General features: G+C 39.5%; 1 protein-coding gene across 1 annotated transcript in view; it reads right to left on the bottom strand.

The window, feature by feature from the left end:
- Positions 1 to 4889, bottom strand: part of LOC147700731 (taste receptor type 2 member 7-like) — a 39824-nt gene extending 34935 nt beyond the window's left edge. Inside the window, exons 1-2 of the mRNA XM_086929201.1 lie at positions 4847 to 4889; positions 1367 to 1824 (exon numbers count right to left, since the gene is read on the bottom strand). Coding sequence (XP_086785327.1) covers positions 1367 to 1824; positions 4847 to 4889 — 501 coding nt within the window. The remainder of the gene's footprint in view (positions 1 to 1366; positions 1825 to 4846) is intronic.
- Positions 4890 to 20342: the final 15453 nt, after the last annotated feature.

Genomic DNA, 20342 nt, shown 5'->3' with positions numbered 1-20342 from the left:
TTAGAGGCTCATTTGCGAACACGTGCACCACTTTTGGACCATCACACACGGACCTGTCTCCCTCCAATATCATGAGGGTTCCATGCCCATATCTCCTTAATGATATCCTGACATTATGTAATGTATCATTCTGAGTGGGCATTTTTGCTCCATCATGAACAATGAAAAGAGTGCTGTCACATGCACAACCACAATGTCATACTTGTGTGGTAAATGTCCTGATATGCATTCAATGTTAGGTAATGGGAGCACCATAAGCCTAAAGGCACCCTACAAAACACTATATTAAGTGCAGTTGTTTCAGAATGTGGTAGCATTACTGATAATAAGTATTTCTGGAAAAGACCTCATCGCTCCCAACTTCTACTCTCTTGAACCCATGAACAATGCAAAGTCGAATACTTTTTCATGTCATGGGATACGCTGACAAAGTCATATTCGGTTAAACTTGAAATTCATCACAGCCAAGATAACACAATATGCACAAAGGATTGCTCTGCCCTCCTTGGAGTACTCTAAATCAGTATGGTCAGGCATGGCGACAGAACCTTCTCAGTGGACAGAGCCAGAGCATGGGAAAGCTCTTCAACTATCATAACATAAGGCCAGGGGTGACACATATATGTTGAATAGTGTAGGAATCAAACAAGATTCGGCCTTGAGCACATTGGAACACTCACCTTAACAACACACTCTCTTCCTTTTGCAAGTCATCTTTTTGACTAACATTTGTTTCTGTTAGGAGCATCACTCTTTAGAGATAATATGTTTAGTTTTCAAGGGTGTTGTGATGTTGAGTGTAGAGCATTGTTGACTGGTGTACCTTTTCTATAGAGACCCTTTTCTAAAGTCTGCTTGTCTGCAAAATAAGCACCAACTGAAATGTCATATTTAATAAGAATTAAGATATCAATGATAGTTCCCCAACTCTGATACAGAAATATTCCAAACTAAAATTAGCATGATGTAATAAATGCAGTGACAGTATAAAGTTAATTTATTTCAGTTTATCTGTGCCTTATTAGCCCAGACATCCTCTCTCTCAAAGTAGCCAGTGCCAAGGATAGCAGGAAGAGGAGAAAACATTGAGTCTCTAAGGCTTTAGGGGATTTATTTTGTTGGATTGATATATACAGATCTTCTTGCTTCATAGCTGCAAAGAAGTTGTCATGCATCCCTCATATGCCAGATAATCTATTTAACAGATAACATTCGCCCCCCAGTGGTCCGGAATAACACCAACCCCTTAAATTCCTGAGCCATAGCTCCTTCAAGAAATTGGCTCAGGCAATCTTTACATATTAAATATACTTTTAAAATCATTACTTGAAAATCAACTTGTATGACCACAGCTTAGGAAACCAGCCTGGTTGCCATTGTCTGAAAGATTAGACAGTGGGTTACCTTCTGTTTTGAGATGGATATCACAAGCAGCGGGTATGCTGATGATCAATGAAACCATCCAAGATCCCATAAGTAGCCAGGGCACCATCTTTGGAAATCTCACCTTCATCCAGATGAACAATGGGTGATTAAAGTTTACAATTTTCATACAGTAATAGAAACAGAGCCAGGTGACTGACCAGAGGTTGCAGCCACCCAGAAAGAATATTAGAGTGAAATAAAATGTAGACACTCCGTAAAGAATAAATATCTCCCTCCACTGGCGATATAAGACCGTGCCTGCAAAAGAAACAAAGTTAATACAAATGTTGGTGACTCCAAGACTGGAGACGATGCAATCACTGACGTTCAAATCATTCGTAGTGTTGATCCAGTTAATTATATTCCAGGAAACGATGAATGTGTTCCCTAACAGTCCCATCACACAGAGGATTCCGTTAAGCACCAATTCCAGAAGATTGACGAACATTGTTGCCGCTTCAGTTGTTGCTGGTGTATGGATTTGATTGTGCTTTGTTTGGTTTTGTTTGTGTTCTTTGCAGACTGTAGTTAAAAGGCAAGGTGTGGGATGTCTTGCACATCCAGAAGGTCTGCTCAATGAATCATAACAAGGTTACTGATATTCTACTCAGATCACCTTCATTTTGACTGATGCAAATTGATTTATTTGAATCTGGTCTTTTAGTTCACATGGCATTTAATCTATTCCCTCTCGTTTCCACAGAAGAGAACACAACAGCCTAGAGGCCATTTCTTTGGAATGAATTATGAAAATAGTAAAAATGTGCACGATGTTTGGATTGCCTCACAGTGGAACATTTTTGGTAACAAAGGGGGTAGCCAGCTACCTGACAGTCACACCTATTCAACTCATGGTGAGAACATACTAACATCAATATACAAACAGATTTTATTTATTTATTTATTTACATACTTATACCGCGCTAGGAACTCGACTCCCCGAGGAGTATCTCCGCGCCTTTGGCAACATCTGTGAGCAAAAGCCCTGTCTAATGTGTATCAATTGCCCTATCAGAATTAATAATTGAACAAGAAAGTCTTTAAATTTTTCCTAAAAGGAAAATGTTCCTTACAAACTCTGATGTCAAAGGGGAGATCATTCCAGAGCTTTGGACCAGCTACTGACGGAGCCCTTCCCCCTTGTCTGGACTTGCGAAACCTAGGGACACATAGCAATTCTTGATCTCCAGATCTCAGGGATCTTAAGGGGGTGTAGGGAATGAACTTTTTAGTCAAGTAGTCAGGACCTTTACCAATGAGGCATTTGTGGATGGTGCAGCATGTCTTAAACAACACCCTCTGTTTCACAGTGAGCCAGTGTAGTTTATTTAACAGTGGCATTGAGGGAGTGCGGGCCGGGGCATTGAAAACAAGCTGTGCAGCTGTATTTTGCACGACTTGTAGTCTGGCTAAGACCCCCTCATTGGCGGCTAGCAGCAAACCATTACAATAATCCAGTCTGCTCAGCACGAGTGACTGAATTAGTGTTTTCCTGGTGGTATCAGGTAACAGGGGAAATACCCGTCGGAGAAGACCAATAACATGGAAGCAGGAGCTCACAACTTGATTAACATGATGTTTAAGAGCAAGCTCCTGATCCAGCTTGACTCCAAGATCTTTCACTACTACTCTGGGTGCAGGGACTGGGCCTAGATCTTGAGGCCACCAGTCTGGAGTCCACAATCGTTTGGCTTCCCCAAAGAGCATAACCTCGGTCTTAGAGACGTTACACTGAAGGAAATTTGCTGCCATCCAATGTGCCACCTCTTTCATTCCTTGTGCAAAGGAGTTACGCACCTCAGGAGTCATGATTTTAAACGGGAAGAGGAGTTGAGTATCGTCTGCATACGATACAGGGATGAGCCCATGAGATCTCATGATGTTAGCTAGGGGTGCCACATAGATGTTAAAGAGCGTTGGGCTCAAGCAAGAGCCCTGTGGCACCCCCTTTGAGATCTCAACCTCCTCTGACTGGTAAGAACCCAGTATGACTCTCTGAGTGCGATTGGTGAAGAAACTCCTTAACCAGGCCAGCGCCTTGCCTTCCAGACCGATGTCAATTAGTCTGGAGGTCATGATATCATGTGACACAGTGTCAAACGCCGCTGACAGATCTAGGAGCACCAGGATAACGGAAAAACCCTTATCCTGTAGCATACGAAGATCGTCAGCGACGGACAGCAAGGCGGTCTCAGTGCTGTGCCTGGGTCTAAACCCCGATTGGGATGGATCGAGCCCCCCGCACTTTCGATGTATTTGGATAAGTGTTGGTTTACAAACTTCTCAGTAAGCTTCCCTAAGAAAGGGAGAAGGGAGATGGGTCTCAGGTTTGTCAGATCTGTCCATGGAATGGAGTTGTTTTTCCGTAGAGGTCTTACCAAAGCCTGCTTCCAGCCAAGGGGAACTTCCCCATTGCTCAGAGAGAGATTGACAACCTGCCTAATTCCAGCCCCCAGCTCGTCACTCAAAAGAGCCATGACCCGTGCTGGGATGTTATCAGAAGGGCACCCGCTCTTTGTCTGAGTGATTAGGGTGGATATCTCCTCCATAGATACCGGTGGGAATTCTGCAAGTTTACTGATCTTATTTTCTACTGAGCTAGGGAGAGGCTGAGATATGCTATCAACAGAATCCATGTTATTGGCAGTGGATTTTGAGGCTAAGATATTAGCATAGATGCCTTCAATTTTTCTGACAAAGAACTGTGAGATGTTATTACAAAGTTCCTGGGACTCAATCCCATCCATTTCGCAGGCCGAGGGCTTAGTGAATGTTTGTAAAATTTGATAGAGAACTTTGGAGTTATTATCAGCTGCTGATAGTTGGGCTGCGATATGGTGTTTCCACGCAGCCCAAATAGCTTTATGGTAACTTTTTAGGGAGGCCCTGTGATTGTCTTTGTCCTCTGCTTTGCGAGTAGCTCTCCATCGTTTCTCTAACTTCCTCGTAATGAGCTTTAACTGTCTAAGATCATCTGTAAACCAAACTTCTTGTTTAGGGGCAGGCCGCGGTTTATATGACCTCAAAGGAATAACACGATCAATGGTTATGGTAATGGCTTCATTAAATTTGGTTAATGCGGAGGTGACATTGTCCCCACAACCAGCCCAATTGGGTTCTAGGTATTTCCCCCTAAAGACCTCTGGAGTTAATTTGTTCCAGGGCCTTCTGACATCTGCCATAGCCCTCCGGATGCCTTTTGTCTTATTGGTGGAGCGGGTATAGAATTCAATGATGGCGTGGTCAGTCCAATCCACATGATGAGGAGGGAGACATTTTATATATGTAGAATTACATAGCACAAGATCAAGTGTGTGACCAGCTATGTGTGTAGGTCCTTGATTCACTAGGTTAAGGCCAAGAGTGGCCAAATCAGCCAGGAGTATCTGTGCCTCCAGACATGTCGCTATGTCACTGTGGACATTGAAGTCCCCTACCACAATGAAATCTGAATTCATCTGCATGTGGGGGGCAAAGGCTTCCACAAGTTGGATGGGAAAATTCCCAGCAGGACCCGGGGGTCAATAAACTAGTGCTCCTTTCCTAGATTCCCTAGAGCTAGGGTTAATAGTAAAAATCAGGAGCTCCATTTGTGGGTTACACACCGTCTCGGTAACCACCACCTCCATTTCCTGTTTAAAAATAATGGCTAACCCACCCCCAGTTTTAATAGGGCGGTCCATCCTCACTATCTTGTACCCTGCCGGCACCCCCATAGTTATGGCCTGGACAGTGTGGGGCTTAAGCCAGGTCTCGGTTAAAAAGCAGAGATGTGGGCTCTCTGAAGTTATAAGGTCCCAAACCTGAGTGGAGTGAGACACTAATGAGCGCACATTGCACAGGAAGCTCTTACAATTTAGAGGTGGGTCATTAAGAGAGTTGACAATTGTCTCAGTTAGATATTTAGTGTGGCCGGATAGGGTCGGACAATTTTGACACGGAGTGATTACAGCGTTGATGGTAAACTGTGTGGCAATTGCAAACAAAACAGGTGATGGACCGAATGTGGATCAATGTCACACATTCAACCCAGTCAAAAGATCTGGGCCCAAATCCATCGTTTTTTTGCACTCCACACCACCCTGTGTTAGACAATGGCGATATGCAAATCAGCTCTGACCCTGTGCCCCATGGGAACAGTCCAGTCCGAACTACAAAAGCCATGTCCTTCCCAGAACAGAATCAAGTTACCTCGAAACCGGTCCGGTCCTCGTATGCTTGATTCCGGTCTGGGAAAGATATGGCTGTTGTAGTTCGGACTGGACTGTTCCCATGGGGCACAGGGTCAGAGCTGATTTGCATAAAGCCATTATCTGACCCAGGGTGGTGTGGAGTGCAAAAAAAGATGGAATTAGGCCCAGATCCTTGTACTGGGGTGAATGTAAGACATTGATCTACATTCTGTCCATCAAATTGTTTTTTGGTAAACTGTGTGGAGCATTTCCTGCAAGTGAACGGTCCCTCTAAGCAGCTCTCAACCCTATGGGAGCACAGCGTTGAAACATACCTGCCCATATCCAATAAGGACTGGCTGGAGTACGTGAGAGCAGGGCGATGGAGTGGCTCCGAGTGACTGATAGTAACTGCCATAGCCCCCTGCCCCTAGCCCCGTCCTGTCGCGGACGGGTGCAGACGGGCTAGTCTTTGGCTCGTCTTAGGCGCAGGAGTAGGCGCCACACTGCGCGTCAACACTGCGCGTTGAGCCGACGAGTTGCTTTATAGCCCTCGAGTAGGGGAGAGCTAGAGCGCTAACAGCTCGCCTCCCTGGATGTTCCTGGCTCTGCCCCGCCTTCCGCGCCCGTGATTGGCTGGAGGGTCGGACTGGGCGTGCAGGCACAGGTCGAGCTACAACAGAGCAGGTCCCTCAGTGCGTGTGGGTAAGCGATAATTTTTACAATGTGCAACTATTCATTTATTTTCTTTGTAAAATTAGCCCTTTCCTTGCAGAATGGTGATATTAAGTAAAAATTTGTGAATGGTTCTAAAGGATTATAACAACTCTCATGAAATGCAGACTGTACCACAGGATTTCCCGCTCAACACACAGGGGCCGATTCCGATCCTGGAAAAACGTTGTACAAATCGTGGTATGGAGCATTTTCCCCATACAACTCGTACTTGTAAGGAGGCCCCTACAACCTAGGAAGTACGATCCGCACAAATAGACGCCCTCCATACAAATTGTAAAAAAGACCATACAACTCGTATATACAAGCGATTCCGATTCGGATTGCACTGTACGCGACGTTCCCATGTATTCCCGGCAGCAGTTTACTACCCGGCAAGTACGATTCGTACAAATGGCACTCCGTACGGCTCTTCTTTTACAAGAGCCAAAAAGTGCCAGAAAAACCTTGTATGCCCCGAAAACAGTACGAGACAGACCCCCCCATGTACGCGTCATACACCCCATGATTACAGGGGTACGGTGCATATGTACGGTGCGTACGGATGACACAGAAAGTGGGGTACGGTGTGTACATACGCGATGAAGGGGTACTGGTCGTGTACGCATCGTACAAGCACCGTACCCCAAAATCACGTATGTACGCACCATACCCCGAAATCGCCTGTGTACGCACTGTACCCCAAAATTGTGTATGTACGGTGCGTGCATGCGCGATGTTGGGGTACGCACCATACACATGCCTCGCATGTGGGGGGACCCCTGTACGCCTCTTACCCCTATGCGACCCGTACCCCGGTATGAGTCGTACACGCAGAACAAGTCATACCAGGGTATGAGGTGTATAGGGGTACGCTTCGTTGCCCGGTAAGAGTCATTCCCCGTATACATGCCATTTTTCATACAAATCGTATGCTGACAACCCGGTACGAATCGTACTTGATGGGTTGGACAGCCTTTTTACAAATTGTATGGTCTTTTTTACAAGTCTGTGTCGTACAGCTTTTCCCGATCCGATTTGTAATGATCGGGCCGATCTGTATGTATTTTTCCCATACGAATCGTACTACACGGGTTGGAAGGGACTTGTACAATTTGTATGGAAAAAAATACAAATCCTATTTGTATGGAAAATAAAAATCCAGGATCAGAATCGACCCCACAGTAGTGACATCACTAAAATAACTTAAAATTTGTTTTTGTAGCCTTGACAAGTCAGTGACAGACTGGGACCATGGCTAACCACATCTTGCCCATGTGGCATTGGCAGAAGGGACTGCATCACTTGTAAAGAACAATACCCTTGACGGATCATTGACATAATATCGAGGGACAAAATATAGAGTACTAAAATATCGATGCCAAAATATCGACAGACAAAATATCGAAGTCCTATCTACAAACAGGTAAATACAAAAATATCAACTCCAAAATATCGTTTACAAATATGTACTTTGTAAAAATATCCAATTTATTAAAATTAATGTAATATTAAAAAAATATTAAAAATAAATAACTAAAATATACTTTAAAATACTTAAATAACCTTAAAATTATTAAATAAATAATTTAAGTTATAAAAAAATAATACAATTTTATTTGGTAAAACATATACATATGTATTAACATAATATTATTAAAAAATATACAATATCATTACCGTAGGATAGTGGGAGTGTTAAAATTACTATACCCACTCCAATGAGTGCAACAGTAGGGAAAGCGCTGGCTAGCATAGCGGTAAAAATTACTATTCCCACTCCAGAGAGTGCAACAGTACGGAAAGCTTTGGATAGCATAGGGATAAAAATTACTATTCCCACTCCAAAGAGTGCAACAGTAGGGAAAGCGTTGGATAGCGTAGGGGTAAAAATTACTATTCCCACTCCAAAGAGTGCAACAGTAGGGAAAGCGTTGGATAGCATAGGGGTAAAAATTACAATTCCCACTACAGTGAATGCAACAGTAGGGAAAGCGCTGGATAGCGTAGGGGTAAACATTTCTATTCCCACTCCAGTTAGTGCAACAGTAAGGAAAGCGCTGGATAGCATAGGGGTAAAAAGTAATATTCCCACTCCAGAGAGTGCAAGAGAAGGGAAAGCGTTGGATAGCGCAGTGGTAAAAATTACTATTCCCACTCCAGTGAGTGAAACAGTAGGGAAAGCGCTGGATAGCGTAGGGGTAAACATTACTATTCCCACTCCAGAGAGTGCAACAGTAGGGAAAGTAAATACTTCATATATTATTAAAAATATATATATATATATATATTGATATATATAACAAATTAATTAAACGTAATTACCAATTTAATATAATATAATAATTAATCAATTAAAATTACAAATTAAAATTAATTATTACAATTAGTTACCTATTAATACAAAATATTTACAAATTAACAAATAATTAATTAACAATTAAAAATTAATTAACAATTATTTCAAATTAAATACAAATAAATAAATTAAATTATTTAATTAATTATAATTAAATTACTTCCCACCCTATTCTTCTATAAATCCACAACCCGCTACAGAAAATAAATCAGTAAAATTAACAAAATGATCAATTAATCAATCAAATAAAATTAATTGTCAATTAAAATGTAAATAATTACCCCCAAAAATTAATTAACTATTAATTCAAAATAAATACCACTAAATAAATTTACATATTTAATTAATTATAAATAAATTACTTCCCACCCAATTCCCCTATAAACCCACAACCCGCTACAGAAAATAAATTAGTAAAATTAACATAATTATCAATTAATTAAAATTAATTGCCAATTAAAATTTAATTAATTAACAAATAGAAATTAAGTAACAATTAATTAAAAATAAATACCAATAAATAAATTTACATATTTAATTAATTATAATTAAAATACCTCCCACCCTATTCCCCTATAAACCCACAGCCCGCTACAGAATTAAAGTACGCAAAAATTTAAAAACATAAAATTCATTAATTAAAATGTATTTATAACATAAATACACACTTTTCACACATATAATAACAAAAAACACTATAAAAAATTCTATATTATTAAAAATTCGATAATTTTAATAACCTATATTATATACTTCGATATTTTGACTTTCTATATATTTAAAATTCGATATTAAATTACTTACCTTAAAAACAATATTTTTGATGACTATATTCTGTCCATTCGATATTTTGTCCATTCTATATTTTGAACTCGATATTATGTCCATTCGATATTTTGTACTCGATATTTTGACTGTTTACCACCCTTGACATACCAATTTCCCCTACTATGATAGCACAGCAAGATCTTGGTCATAGGGCTCATGCAACACCTTTCGTGTTCCCTGGTCCCTGGGCAATGGGCAATGGCAGCATCCAGGGGAGCATTGTGGAGCATGCGTGCCATCTATTTTTCTACTGGGCCAATCACATGGTCTATTTTTGTGATGACACCAAGAAAGAACTTCTGGCCTTCCTGGTGGCCTGTGCTCATCCACTCCCTGCAGTGAGGAGGCTCTCTTAACTATCATGTGTCAGCCATGCTGAATGGTCACGGTTACGCTACAGATTTCCCAATTTAGGCCTGATTATAACGTCAGATGAACTGCCACTGTCTGAAAGACTAATATGACACCTTAGTAGAGAACTACAAACCGAAGTAATAAGTCAGTAAATGTAGCTTATCTTCATACTATATCGGCAATGGCCATAATTTGATTAATATCATTTACAGTTAAATCAACTGTGAGAATAGCTTACAATGCTTGTCAAATTTAATGTCTCACTATTCTGGTACTATCTTCTTAATACCGGAATAGTACATTTGATATCCACTCATAGCCATTGGGCATAGATGGACCATTTTTTGGACCATCACACACACAACGAGCCTTCTCTTCTCCTGCTGTGGATACCTCTTTTCAGCAGAAAATTATGAAGGCTCTGTGTCTCTGTCTCCTTTCAGAGATTCTAACTTTACTTGTTGTATCATTCAGGTGGGCATTGTCCCTGAATACAAAACCAAACTCAGAAAAGTGATCTCCACTCACCAACTTTCCCTATCTATTTTGCCTTCTGCCCACCTTCCTCACATTCTTCTCGACACTATATCTTGTCTTCAATTACCCATGCTTAACATCACCCACGCTTGTCATTCAACAATCTCACCAGGCAAAGATCCACTCCTTGTTCCCATTAACTAGAGCCCCTGATTAACTCCACCTCTCCTTTTTCTCAAACAAGTCAGCACAAACTCAGTAACATGAAATGGTTCTTACTAAACTAATACATTTCCAAACAGCATTCCTGGTCCTTAACCACATGTGATATTGGCCAATCGCTTCTGTTCCTTATCAATGTCCCCAGTCTAACACTATGGGCCCAATGTAGTTAAATCCGAAATACCGAGCCCTTGAATCACTGACATAACCTCGACAGACCGAATATCGACTAGACAAAATATCGATGACAAATTATTGACTACAAAAATATCGACCCCCAATACTTAAACAAGAAATAACAAATATATCAAAACCACAATATTGATAAAAAAAATCGACTAAAACATTATCGACTATCAAAATTATAGCATCTAAAAAACATCGACCACCAATTCTTAACATAAAACACAGTCAAATGATCGACGATCACTATATAGAATACTATAATATCGAAAAATATATAATATCGACATTACAAAATACATACAAAATGCGCTTTCTAATAAATAAAATATATTATACACATCACAAATATACATAATATATTTTTGTAAAATAATACAACATACAATTAACATTTCTAACATTTACAAAAAAACATTTACATCAAATACCCATTTTATAATACATATACAACATTGCAAATAATAAAACATTGCTTAATGCACATAATAAACATTCTTTCACTTTAAATCTTAACGCCATTAACAATTGAAAAAAAATGCTTTACCCATAAAACAAAACATTAATTGGCGTCACCCATTTAAGGAAACCAATTACCAAAACAAGTAAAAAAATTCCAATAAACCAATAAGAATAACCTATCAAAGTGATTAACCAATAAAGTTTCTGAAATAATTTAACACATCCTATAAAAAGAAGAATTACACCTTCTAAAATCGCAATCTAAAACACCGAAAAAAAGGAAGGAGAAACTCTGCCAGTTTGCTGAAAGAAAATGAATTGACTTCTACCAAAAACCAGCTACACCTATCTAAAGTAAGTACTACCGACTTTATATATTTTAAAAAAGTAATTCTAAGACTTCAAATATGTATTTAGAAAACAAATAACTGAAACATCTCTTTTATTCCTACTCTATTTTCTACAGATAAAAAGACATTATTGAAAAACTGCACAACATCAACACTTCAAAGAAAAAAAGATAAAAAGTAGGTATCTAATCTAAAAAATGACTAAAAACCTTAATAAATAGAAAACTAAGGACAAAGTAGCTAGCAGATCACAACAAAAGAAACAGAAACAAATATACATTCTCGTAACACATCTTCTCAATCTTAACAGGTACAGAAGAAATACAGAAAAAAGAAAATTTAGAAGAAAAGCAACACCTGAATTCAATAACGAAATAAACTGGTAAGTAATTAACATGCAAATCAATGTTATTATTATACTAAATACATTATTTAAATACTTTTCTAATAATGTATTGTTTAATTTCTCCTACCACCATAAAGCAAACATGACTGAAGGAGCTAAATGTGTGTATTCTCAGAAAGGGAAAATGCTTCTTTGTTACATGGGATATGTATACAATCAAGAGAAACAGAAAGATATGAACGTTTTTTGGAAATGCACTAAATACAATTCTAACAAATGTTATGGGAGAGCTATAACTCAGGAAACTACTGTAACTTATACTAGGGAACATAACCACCCACCCAATGTTACAGAAATAGAGATTAGAGAAATGCTTGATTCCATTAAAGAAGCTAGCACTACCACTGATATAGGAACAACTGCTATTCTAAAACAGCATTTAAGTGTTCTACCCCAACATGCCTCTAGCCAACTACCAAGTATAGATTCCCTTAAAAGAACCATAGCTAGACAAAAAGGAGCCACAGCAACTACTCCTCCCACACCTAAAACTTTTGAAGAAGTGCAATTTCCCCCTGAACTCTGTCTAACTCATAATAATGAACCATTTATACTATATGACAACAACTCAAATGATAAAAGAATAATACTTTTTGCCACTGCAGACAACATGACTAAACTAAACCAATGCCAAACTTGGATGATGGATGGTACTTTTGCAGTATGTTATAAACCTTGTTACCAATTGTACACTATGCATGGTCATTTCCAAAATGCTAATATTCCATTCCTATATGCCCTCTTACCAAACAAACAACAATCTACCTACCAAGAAATCCTAACCAAAGTCAAACAACAAACTAATGACTATTTCCCTCAAAAAATTATCATTGATTTCAAAAAAGCAATGATAAACAGTATCCTTAAAATATACCCACACACAGCAATAGAAGGTTGCTATTATCATTTAAATCAATGTATATGGCGACATCTACAGAAATCTATATTTAGGGCTCCATTAGGATATCGGGCGGATTGCCTCCGCCAGGGTGGCGGTGGCCACCGCCACCCAGGCGGAGGCAATCTGCCCGACAACCACTCTCGTTTTCCCCTCCGCCTGATTAGGATGGCGGAGGGGACAATGGCGGACGGAAAGACCGTCCGCCGCTTTACCTGCACGGTCGCCTTGTGACCGCGGCGGTAATAGATTAATATGGTGGCGATGTCCAATGGACACCGCCAGCCATATTACGATGGATTAATTTAGGGGCCTTTCCGCGGCGGCAATGCCGCCACGGAAAGGCAGGCGGTGATTGCTGCGGGGGCCCCCTGTGGGCCCCCAGAGTGATGGCCATAGGGGGGTGAAAATTGCAAAAAACACAGTTGATGGACAGAATGTAGAACAATGCCATACATTCACCGCAGTACAAGGATCTGGGCCTAAATCCATTGTTTTTTTGCACTCCACACCACCCTGGGTTAGACACTGGCTATATGCAAATCAGCTCTGACCCTGTGCCTCATGGGAACAGTCCAGTCTGAACTACCAAGCCATGTCTTTCCCAGACCGGAATCAAGCATCCAAGGACCGGTTTCTGGCTATCAGCCTTCATCAGCCTGGATAGCTTGACTCAAGTGGTGTGGAGAGCCTGGGACTCATGTCTGAGTATACCCAGCACACTCGGGTGAAAATTGCAAAAAACTCAGTTGATGGACAGAATGTAGAACAATGTCATACATTCACCCCAGTACCAGGATCTGGGCCTAAATCCATTGTTTTTTTGCACTCCACACCACCCTGGGTTAGACACTGGCTATATGCAAATCAGCTCTGACCCTGTGCCTCATGAGAACAGTCCAGTCCGAACTACCAAGCCATGTCTTTCCCAAACCGGAATCAAGCATCCAAGGACCGGTTTCTGGCTATCAGCCTTCATCAGCCTGGATAGCTTGACTCCAGTGGTGTGGAGAGCCTGGGACTCACGTCTGTGGCACACGGGGGTGGCGCACGGGGGGGTACCTGTGGTACCCCCCTGCATTTTCATAATCGCAGCGGCAGGCACCGCGCGGTGCCTGCCGCTTCGATTATGCAAATGCGCGCATTTGTATTTCACATTGTGGCGGGCGGTGCAGTGAGCACCGCCCGCCACAATGTAAACTTGAGGAATGCACCCGCCACTGTAGTGGGCGCATCCTAATGCCAATGTCGGGACCCCCGCCCTTTCCTAATGGGGCCCTAAGTGTCCAATACGCCACAGATAGCACCTTTGCTTATCAAATTAAAAAACATATATCTCTAGCCTATGTTCCTGTAACAGACGTTGCAGAGCACTATAACCTATTAATAGACAGCCCCTACTATAAAAGAAACGAAGAAAGATTAAGCCCTATGCTTGACTACTCCGAAGATACATGGGTAGGAAGGCTACACCGATCAGGTCATAGAAGACAACCTAAATATCAAATAGCCTGGTGGAATGTCTACCTTAGCACCCTAAATAAGGAAGCAAAAACAAACAACGTAGCTGAGGGATGGCATAACGCCTTCCAAGCAACCACAGGCAGAGGAACACCTACTCTTTACAAATTAATTCAATCCCTAAAAAAGTGCAGAGTTACCAAGAGCTCCGAATGGAGCAATCACTAACCCTGATAGGACCAAAACAATGTATAACACACTCCAAAGCCAAGTTACCCTCTATCCAAGTACCAGAGGACTAGAATATCTCTCAATGATAGCTAAAACGATTCTATAAAATATATTACAACTATGCATACAACATTACCCATTTATAAATATAAATTTTCCTACCATTACTATATGTAACAAATTGTAATTAAATTATCAAATAAATTTAAAACACACTTAAAAAATGTATTATGATAATTTACTTTCAAACTGTTACATATGACATAGCAATACAAAAAATTCAAACAGATTTCCCACCCAAAAACATTTCTTTATATACTTACAGTTTCTGTTGCTTCTTCAAAAGTAAGCCAATGTTGAAAAATCCATTACAATTAATCCTAAATGTCCATACAATCCAAGGAAGCCCAAAACAAATGAAAAAATATAAGCAAATCCATGGCGACTCCACTCCAATGTAATCCACAGAGTATAACCTTCAAAACTTGAAAATAGGAATTTAAAAAAATAAATGCTCCTGGAAAACCCGAAAAACAAAGTATGTGTGTAAAAATCTGAGTATATAATACTCTTCACACTACTTTAAAAAAAAAACGGACCTCCTCCAAAAACTAAAAGGGAGACCACAACCTAAAAATAGAAAAAAGACATACCCACCTACACAGATACACCCATACACATATAAAAGTACATATTTATACTATCAACATAAGCATTTAGTAACATTTAAACATATAAACATACCTCACACACCTAGCACTAAAATGCGGTAAACACTAAATATCGTACACTCGAGCTAACACCTAAAACACAATGTACGATCGATATTACAATCCTACTCAACCTAAATACACCACACATACACTTAAATTAAATTTACTAACTTGTAAAATACAACAAAAACAAACTTATTCTCTCCAACGCGACGCAGCATCCAACCGCGAGCTGTACCAGTACCAAATCAAATAAAATAACATTACGCGGTTAAAAAATAGTCCCTGTATAACAGAAAAGCCTATTTATTTTCTATTTTCTTACACTTAAAAAATTTAAAAATATAGTCTTACATTATATATTATTTCTCCTAATATTTTTTTTAAATACTTATATAGATATATTTATTTAAAAAAATTATTTACAATATTATTTAATGAAGTATGAAAAAAAATATTATTTATATGTACACTTTGTAATTAATTAAAATGTTGAAAAGACTTTTATCATTCAGTTTCTGTTAAAACTTATGCTTATAAATATGTTAATGTGATTACAAAATGTATCTACAGTTTAAAAATTATTTCTCATTATTTACTTTTGTAAAAATTAATATTATTAATATTTTCAATATTAATTTTATTAATATATAAACTAAATATTTTTATTGTGTAACTAAAAATATGTTACTATTTTGAAATCTGTAAAAAATGTATCTATCAATAATTTGTACTATCAAATACTAAAACATGTATGTACAACAAATATAACAATTATTTTCAACATGTTTACTATTAAAATATTTCTATTTTGTATGTGATTTAAAGTAATTGTTATGAAATAAATTGTACACTATGTAATTGTATTTGTTATGAAAATTTACATTTCCAATATATGGGAATGAACATAAAAATTATCTCATTGCATTTATGAATATTTTCAATATACAAATATTTACTTGCTATTACTTTTTTTTAACTATTCACTCACAAAATTAAACTGCAAATAAAAACTTTTCCTCTACTTTCCCATTTCTTTTTACATCTTAATAAACTGTTTGTAAATGTTTTCACTTAACCATGTGTGTGTCTCCTTTTTTAATTTTCTAAATAAGATATAATGTAAATAATTATTTATTAATTAATTTTTAAAAATCATAAAAATTGTGATTTATTTATCAATGTATTACTAATATAACAATAAATAAAATTACTACTATAGTTAATATATTTACATACAAATAATAATTGCAATATTCTACCAACCAAAATGTATATCTCTACAAAGTTTTTGCTATTCCCACTCCACCAACTATAAACTCAGTGAAGTTGCTGGACATTCAACCCTTATAAATTACTATTCCAACTCCACCAAGTATAAACTCAGGAAAGGTGCTGGACATTCAACCCATATAAATTACTATTCCCAATCCAACAAGTATAAAGTCAGGGAAGGTGCTGGACAGTAAACCCGTATAAATTACTATTCCCACTCCACCAAGTATAAACTCAGGGAAGGTGCTGGACAGTAAACCCATATAAATTACTATTCCCACTCCACCAAGTATAAACTCAGGGAAGGTGCTGGACATTCAACCCATATAAATTACTATTCCCACTCCACCAAGTATAAACTCAGGGAAGGTGCTGGACAGTAAACCCATATAAATTACTATTCCCACTCCACCAAGTATAAACTCAGGGAAGGTGCTGGACAGTAAACCCATATAAATTACTATTCCCACTGCACCAAGTATAAACTCAGGGAAGGTGCTGGACAGTAAACCCTTATAAATTACTATTCCCACTCCACCAAGTATAAACTCAGGGAAGGTGCTGGACAGTAAACCCATATAAATTACTATTCCCACTCCACCAAGTATAAACTCAGGGAAGAAGCTGGACATTCAAACCATATAAATTACTATTCCCACTCCACCAAGTATAAACTCAGGGAAGAAGCTGGACATTCAAACCATATAAATTACTATTCCCACTCCATCAAGTGTAAAGTCAGGGAAGATGATGGACATTCAACACAAATAAATTACTATTCCCACTCCACCAAGTATAAACTCAGGGAAGGTGCTGAACATTCAACCCATATAAATGACTATTCCCACTCCACCAAGTATAAACTCAGGGAAGGTGCTGGACAGTAAACCCTAATAAATTACTATTCCCACTCCACCAAGTATAAACTCAGGGAAGGTGCTGGACAGTAAACCCATATAAATTACTATTCCCACTCTACCAAGTATAAACTCAGGGAAGGTGCTGGACAGTAAACCCATATAAATTACTATTCCCACTCCACCAAGTATAAACTCTTTGAAGATACTGGACAATAATTCCATATAACTTACACAAATTCAACAACACACTCCTATAAAATTTAATATTTTATACAATATTACATTTCAGAAATTATTACGAAATTACATTTAATAATTTAAAATAATTTCTCAATGTAATTTCTAAATATTTTTTTACAGTTCCTATCCTAATTCCCAAAACAACCACAACACAGTCCATAAACTAAATTATATAATAAAATAAATTTTTTGTATAACATTCATAAATTAAAAAAAATATTTTTAAATAAATATCGATTTTTAAATATTAAATTTTTTATAAATATTCCAACATTATTACCCAACAATTACACTACCCAATCCTAAAACACAAACATTTCAAACACAAATAAATTTGTAATAAATTTGTAATTTTAAATATATAACTTAGGAGGAGGAGCTACGCTAGCAAACAAGATGGCCGCGTAAGCTCCCGGCTCCGCTGACCTCCGACTCCTGCCGGAATATCTTGTCATTTATCCTGTTTTTGCGCCCTGCCTCCGTGTGTATGAACCGGACTAGAGCTTAATGGTGCGATCCCAAGATTTCTACCTGTTTGGTAGACGAGCTTGGAAGCCGGGGTCTCGAGTACTGGCCCAGCCGGGTTCCAGTTGAACAACATCGGATGTAGTGGAAGATTTTTTGGACCAATGTTGATGACAGTTGGCTGAATTGGTGAACATCGAAGGAGGGGCGACGATGCACAACTGAAGCGGAGGACGGGGGTCTTTGGCCGGGTGGCCCGGTTAGGGCCCCGCCAGCGTTCGCTGGGCTGGGATCTCCGCCTGCGGTGGCGGAATTTGGATCGTTATTGTAACCAACGATAAGTCCCCCTCTACAGTCGTCCGTTCCGCATCCACCTGTTCCCCCCGGGGAGACCGGGCTCTCTGGGGATGTGAACATGATCGAAACCGAGTGAGGAGTGGTGGAACAGACTGTGAGTGAACCTTCACTACGAACTGTGCTGGGAACCATAGGGTCACTTCATGTTCGTTTTGAAGCCCACATTCATAAAATGGTAGCACGTTTGTCTGGAATTGGGCAGATTGGACCGGACCCTGCTCCACTACGATAAAAGGAACGACTCGAGATAGCCAAGATGGCCACTTCGATGGAGGAAGCAGACCCCGTACTATGGGAGGTGTCGGAGCCTATAACCAGTGTCTTGACTGATGAGAGTGAGCTTGATACCGTGAATGGATTGTCAGGCCTACGATCGTTGCCGACTATGAACGGACTATTTGATGCTCCCTTTCCGGAGACTTTCGATGGGAACTGTTGCTGGTTTGTAACTGCGTCACTCCCCTACACATCGGCACCGCTAAGATGGCGGATGAAACAACGTTGGGAATTCATAACGGTGAGGGGAGTCTTTGGACCTGACGGAGCTCCCAGCTCCCATCTCTTTGCTACGTCGCGAATTGAACTTTGGTTCAGTATTGTTGTGCTTTGACTATCCTGCAGAAGCGGCAGTTCGTCCGGAGAGAGCTCACATGTCTGATCAGAAGGGTCAAGGAGGAGACTAAGTGACTGAGTTTGGCATTGAGTCTTGCTGGACATGGGGTTTGCAATCATGATGCTCTCGGGAGGTTGGGCGGTGTTTGAAGTTTCCCCTGTTGCGCTACGTATTTGCTGCCTAATAGATTTTTTGACCTTCGTGAAAAGGGCGAGAAATAATCATCGAGGGGCACTACTGGAAAACAAGACCCAGAGCAATCAGGCAACAGTCAGATCCATCTGCGTGACAACCTATAGCCCCCAAACCAATGAGGTTTCCAAACTCCTAAATAAACATTGGCGCATCCTGACAAGTGGCAAACTAGACATTGATAAACCCCTATTTGCCCACAAACAAGGCAGAAATCTCAAGGACCTGCTAGTACACATGCGCCCGAAACTACAACAAACGTCACAACTCCATCTTCAAGGACTGGGAGGTCACTACCCATGTGGTAACTATGCGAGTTGTCACCTGACTCAGAAGAGTAAAGATCTGACTTTTGCAAACGGAACGAAATGGGAGCAATGTAAGCTAACCAACTGCAACAGCAAAAACGTAATTTATGTGAGAACCTGCCTTTGCAGTTTGGAGTACATTGGCATGACAAAAAGACCAGTGAAAATACGAATCGGGGAGCATAAAAGAGACATCCGATGCAAGAAGACAACAACGAAAATGGCCACGCATTTCGTTGAGAATGGACATTGCGTAAATGACATCAGGTGAACAGTAGTTGAACAACTCCCATCAGAACAAGGACTCTTTGAGAAGGAGCAGAGATGGGTCTTTAGACTGGGGACTAACACTGCAGGCCTGAATGACAATATCCCCTGGGGTCAGTTAACGTAGATGGTCTCCTGCTGAATTACCTCTCCCACGAGATGTAAAAAAACAATCTATATAAACTGAGTATCCCATGTAGAATTCCCTATTTTCCCCACATGGAGCATCTTCCAGGCGAACTAAAATATGCCCTGGGGTCTGCTTTACCACTCAGCCACATCCTTTCCAATGGGTAGTTCTCTGTGCACTTGTAAAGGAAAATGATCTGCGGAATGAATAAGCATGCACGCTATTAAAAACGCAGTACTAAGATCAAAATAGGCACATATTTTTTTTTAAAAAAATGTCATCCACAGTGCCTTTTTATGAGAAAAGATATCAATCGCATTGCCACAATAAACCATCATGAGAAATAATGTACGCGCAGGATAGCGCATGCGCTTGACAGA

This window comes from Lissotriton vulgaris, chromosome 7 (genome assembly GCF_964263255.1).
Source record: "Lissotriton vulgaris chromosome 7, aLisVul1.2, whole genome shotgun sequence".
In the NCBI taxonomy this organism is placed as follows: domain Eukaryota; kingdom Metazoa; phylum Chordata; class Amphibia; order Caudata; family Salamandridae; genus Lissotriton; species Lissotriton vulgaris.
The sequence above is the reverse complement of the archived record's forward strand: the minus strand, read 5'-3'. Positions and strand labels throughout refer to the sequence as shown.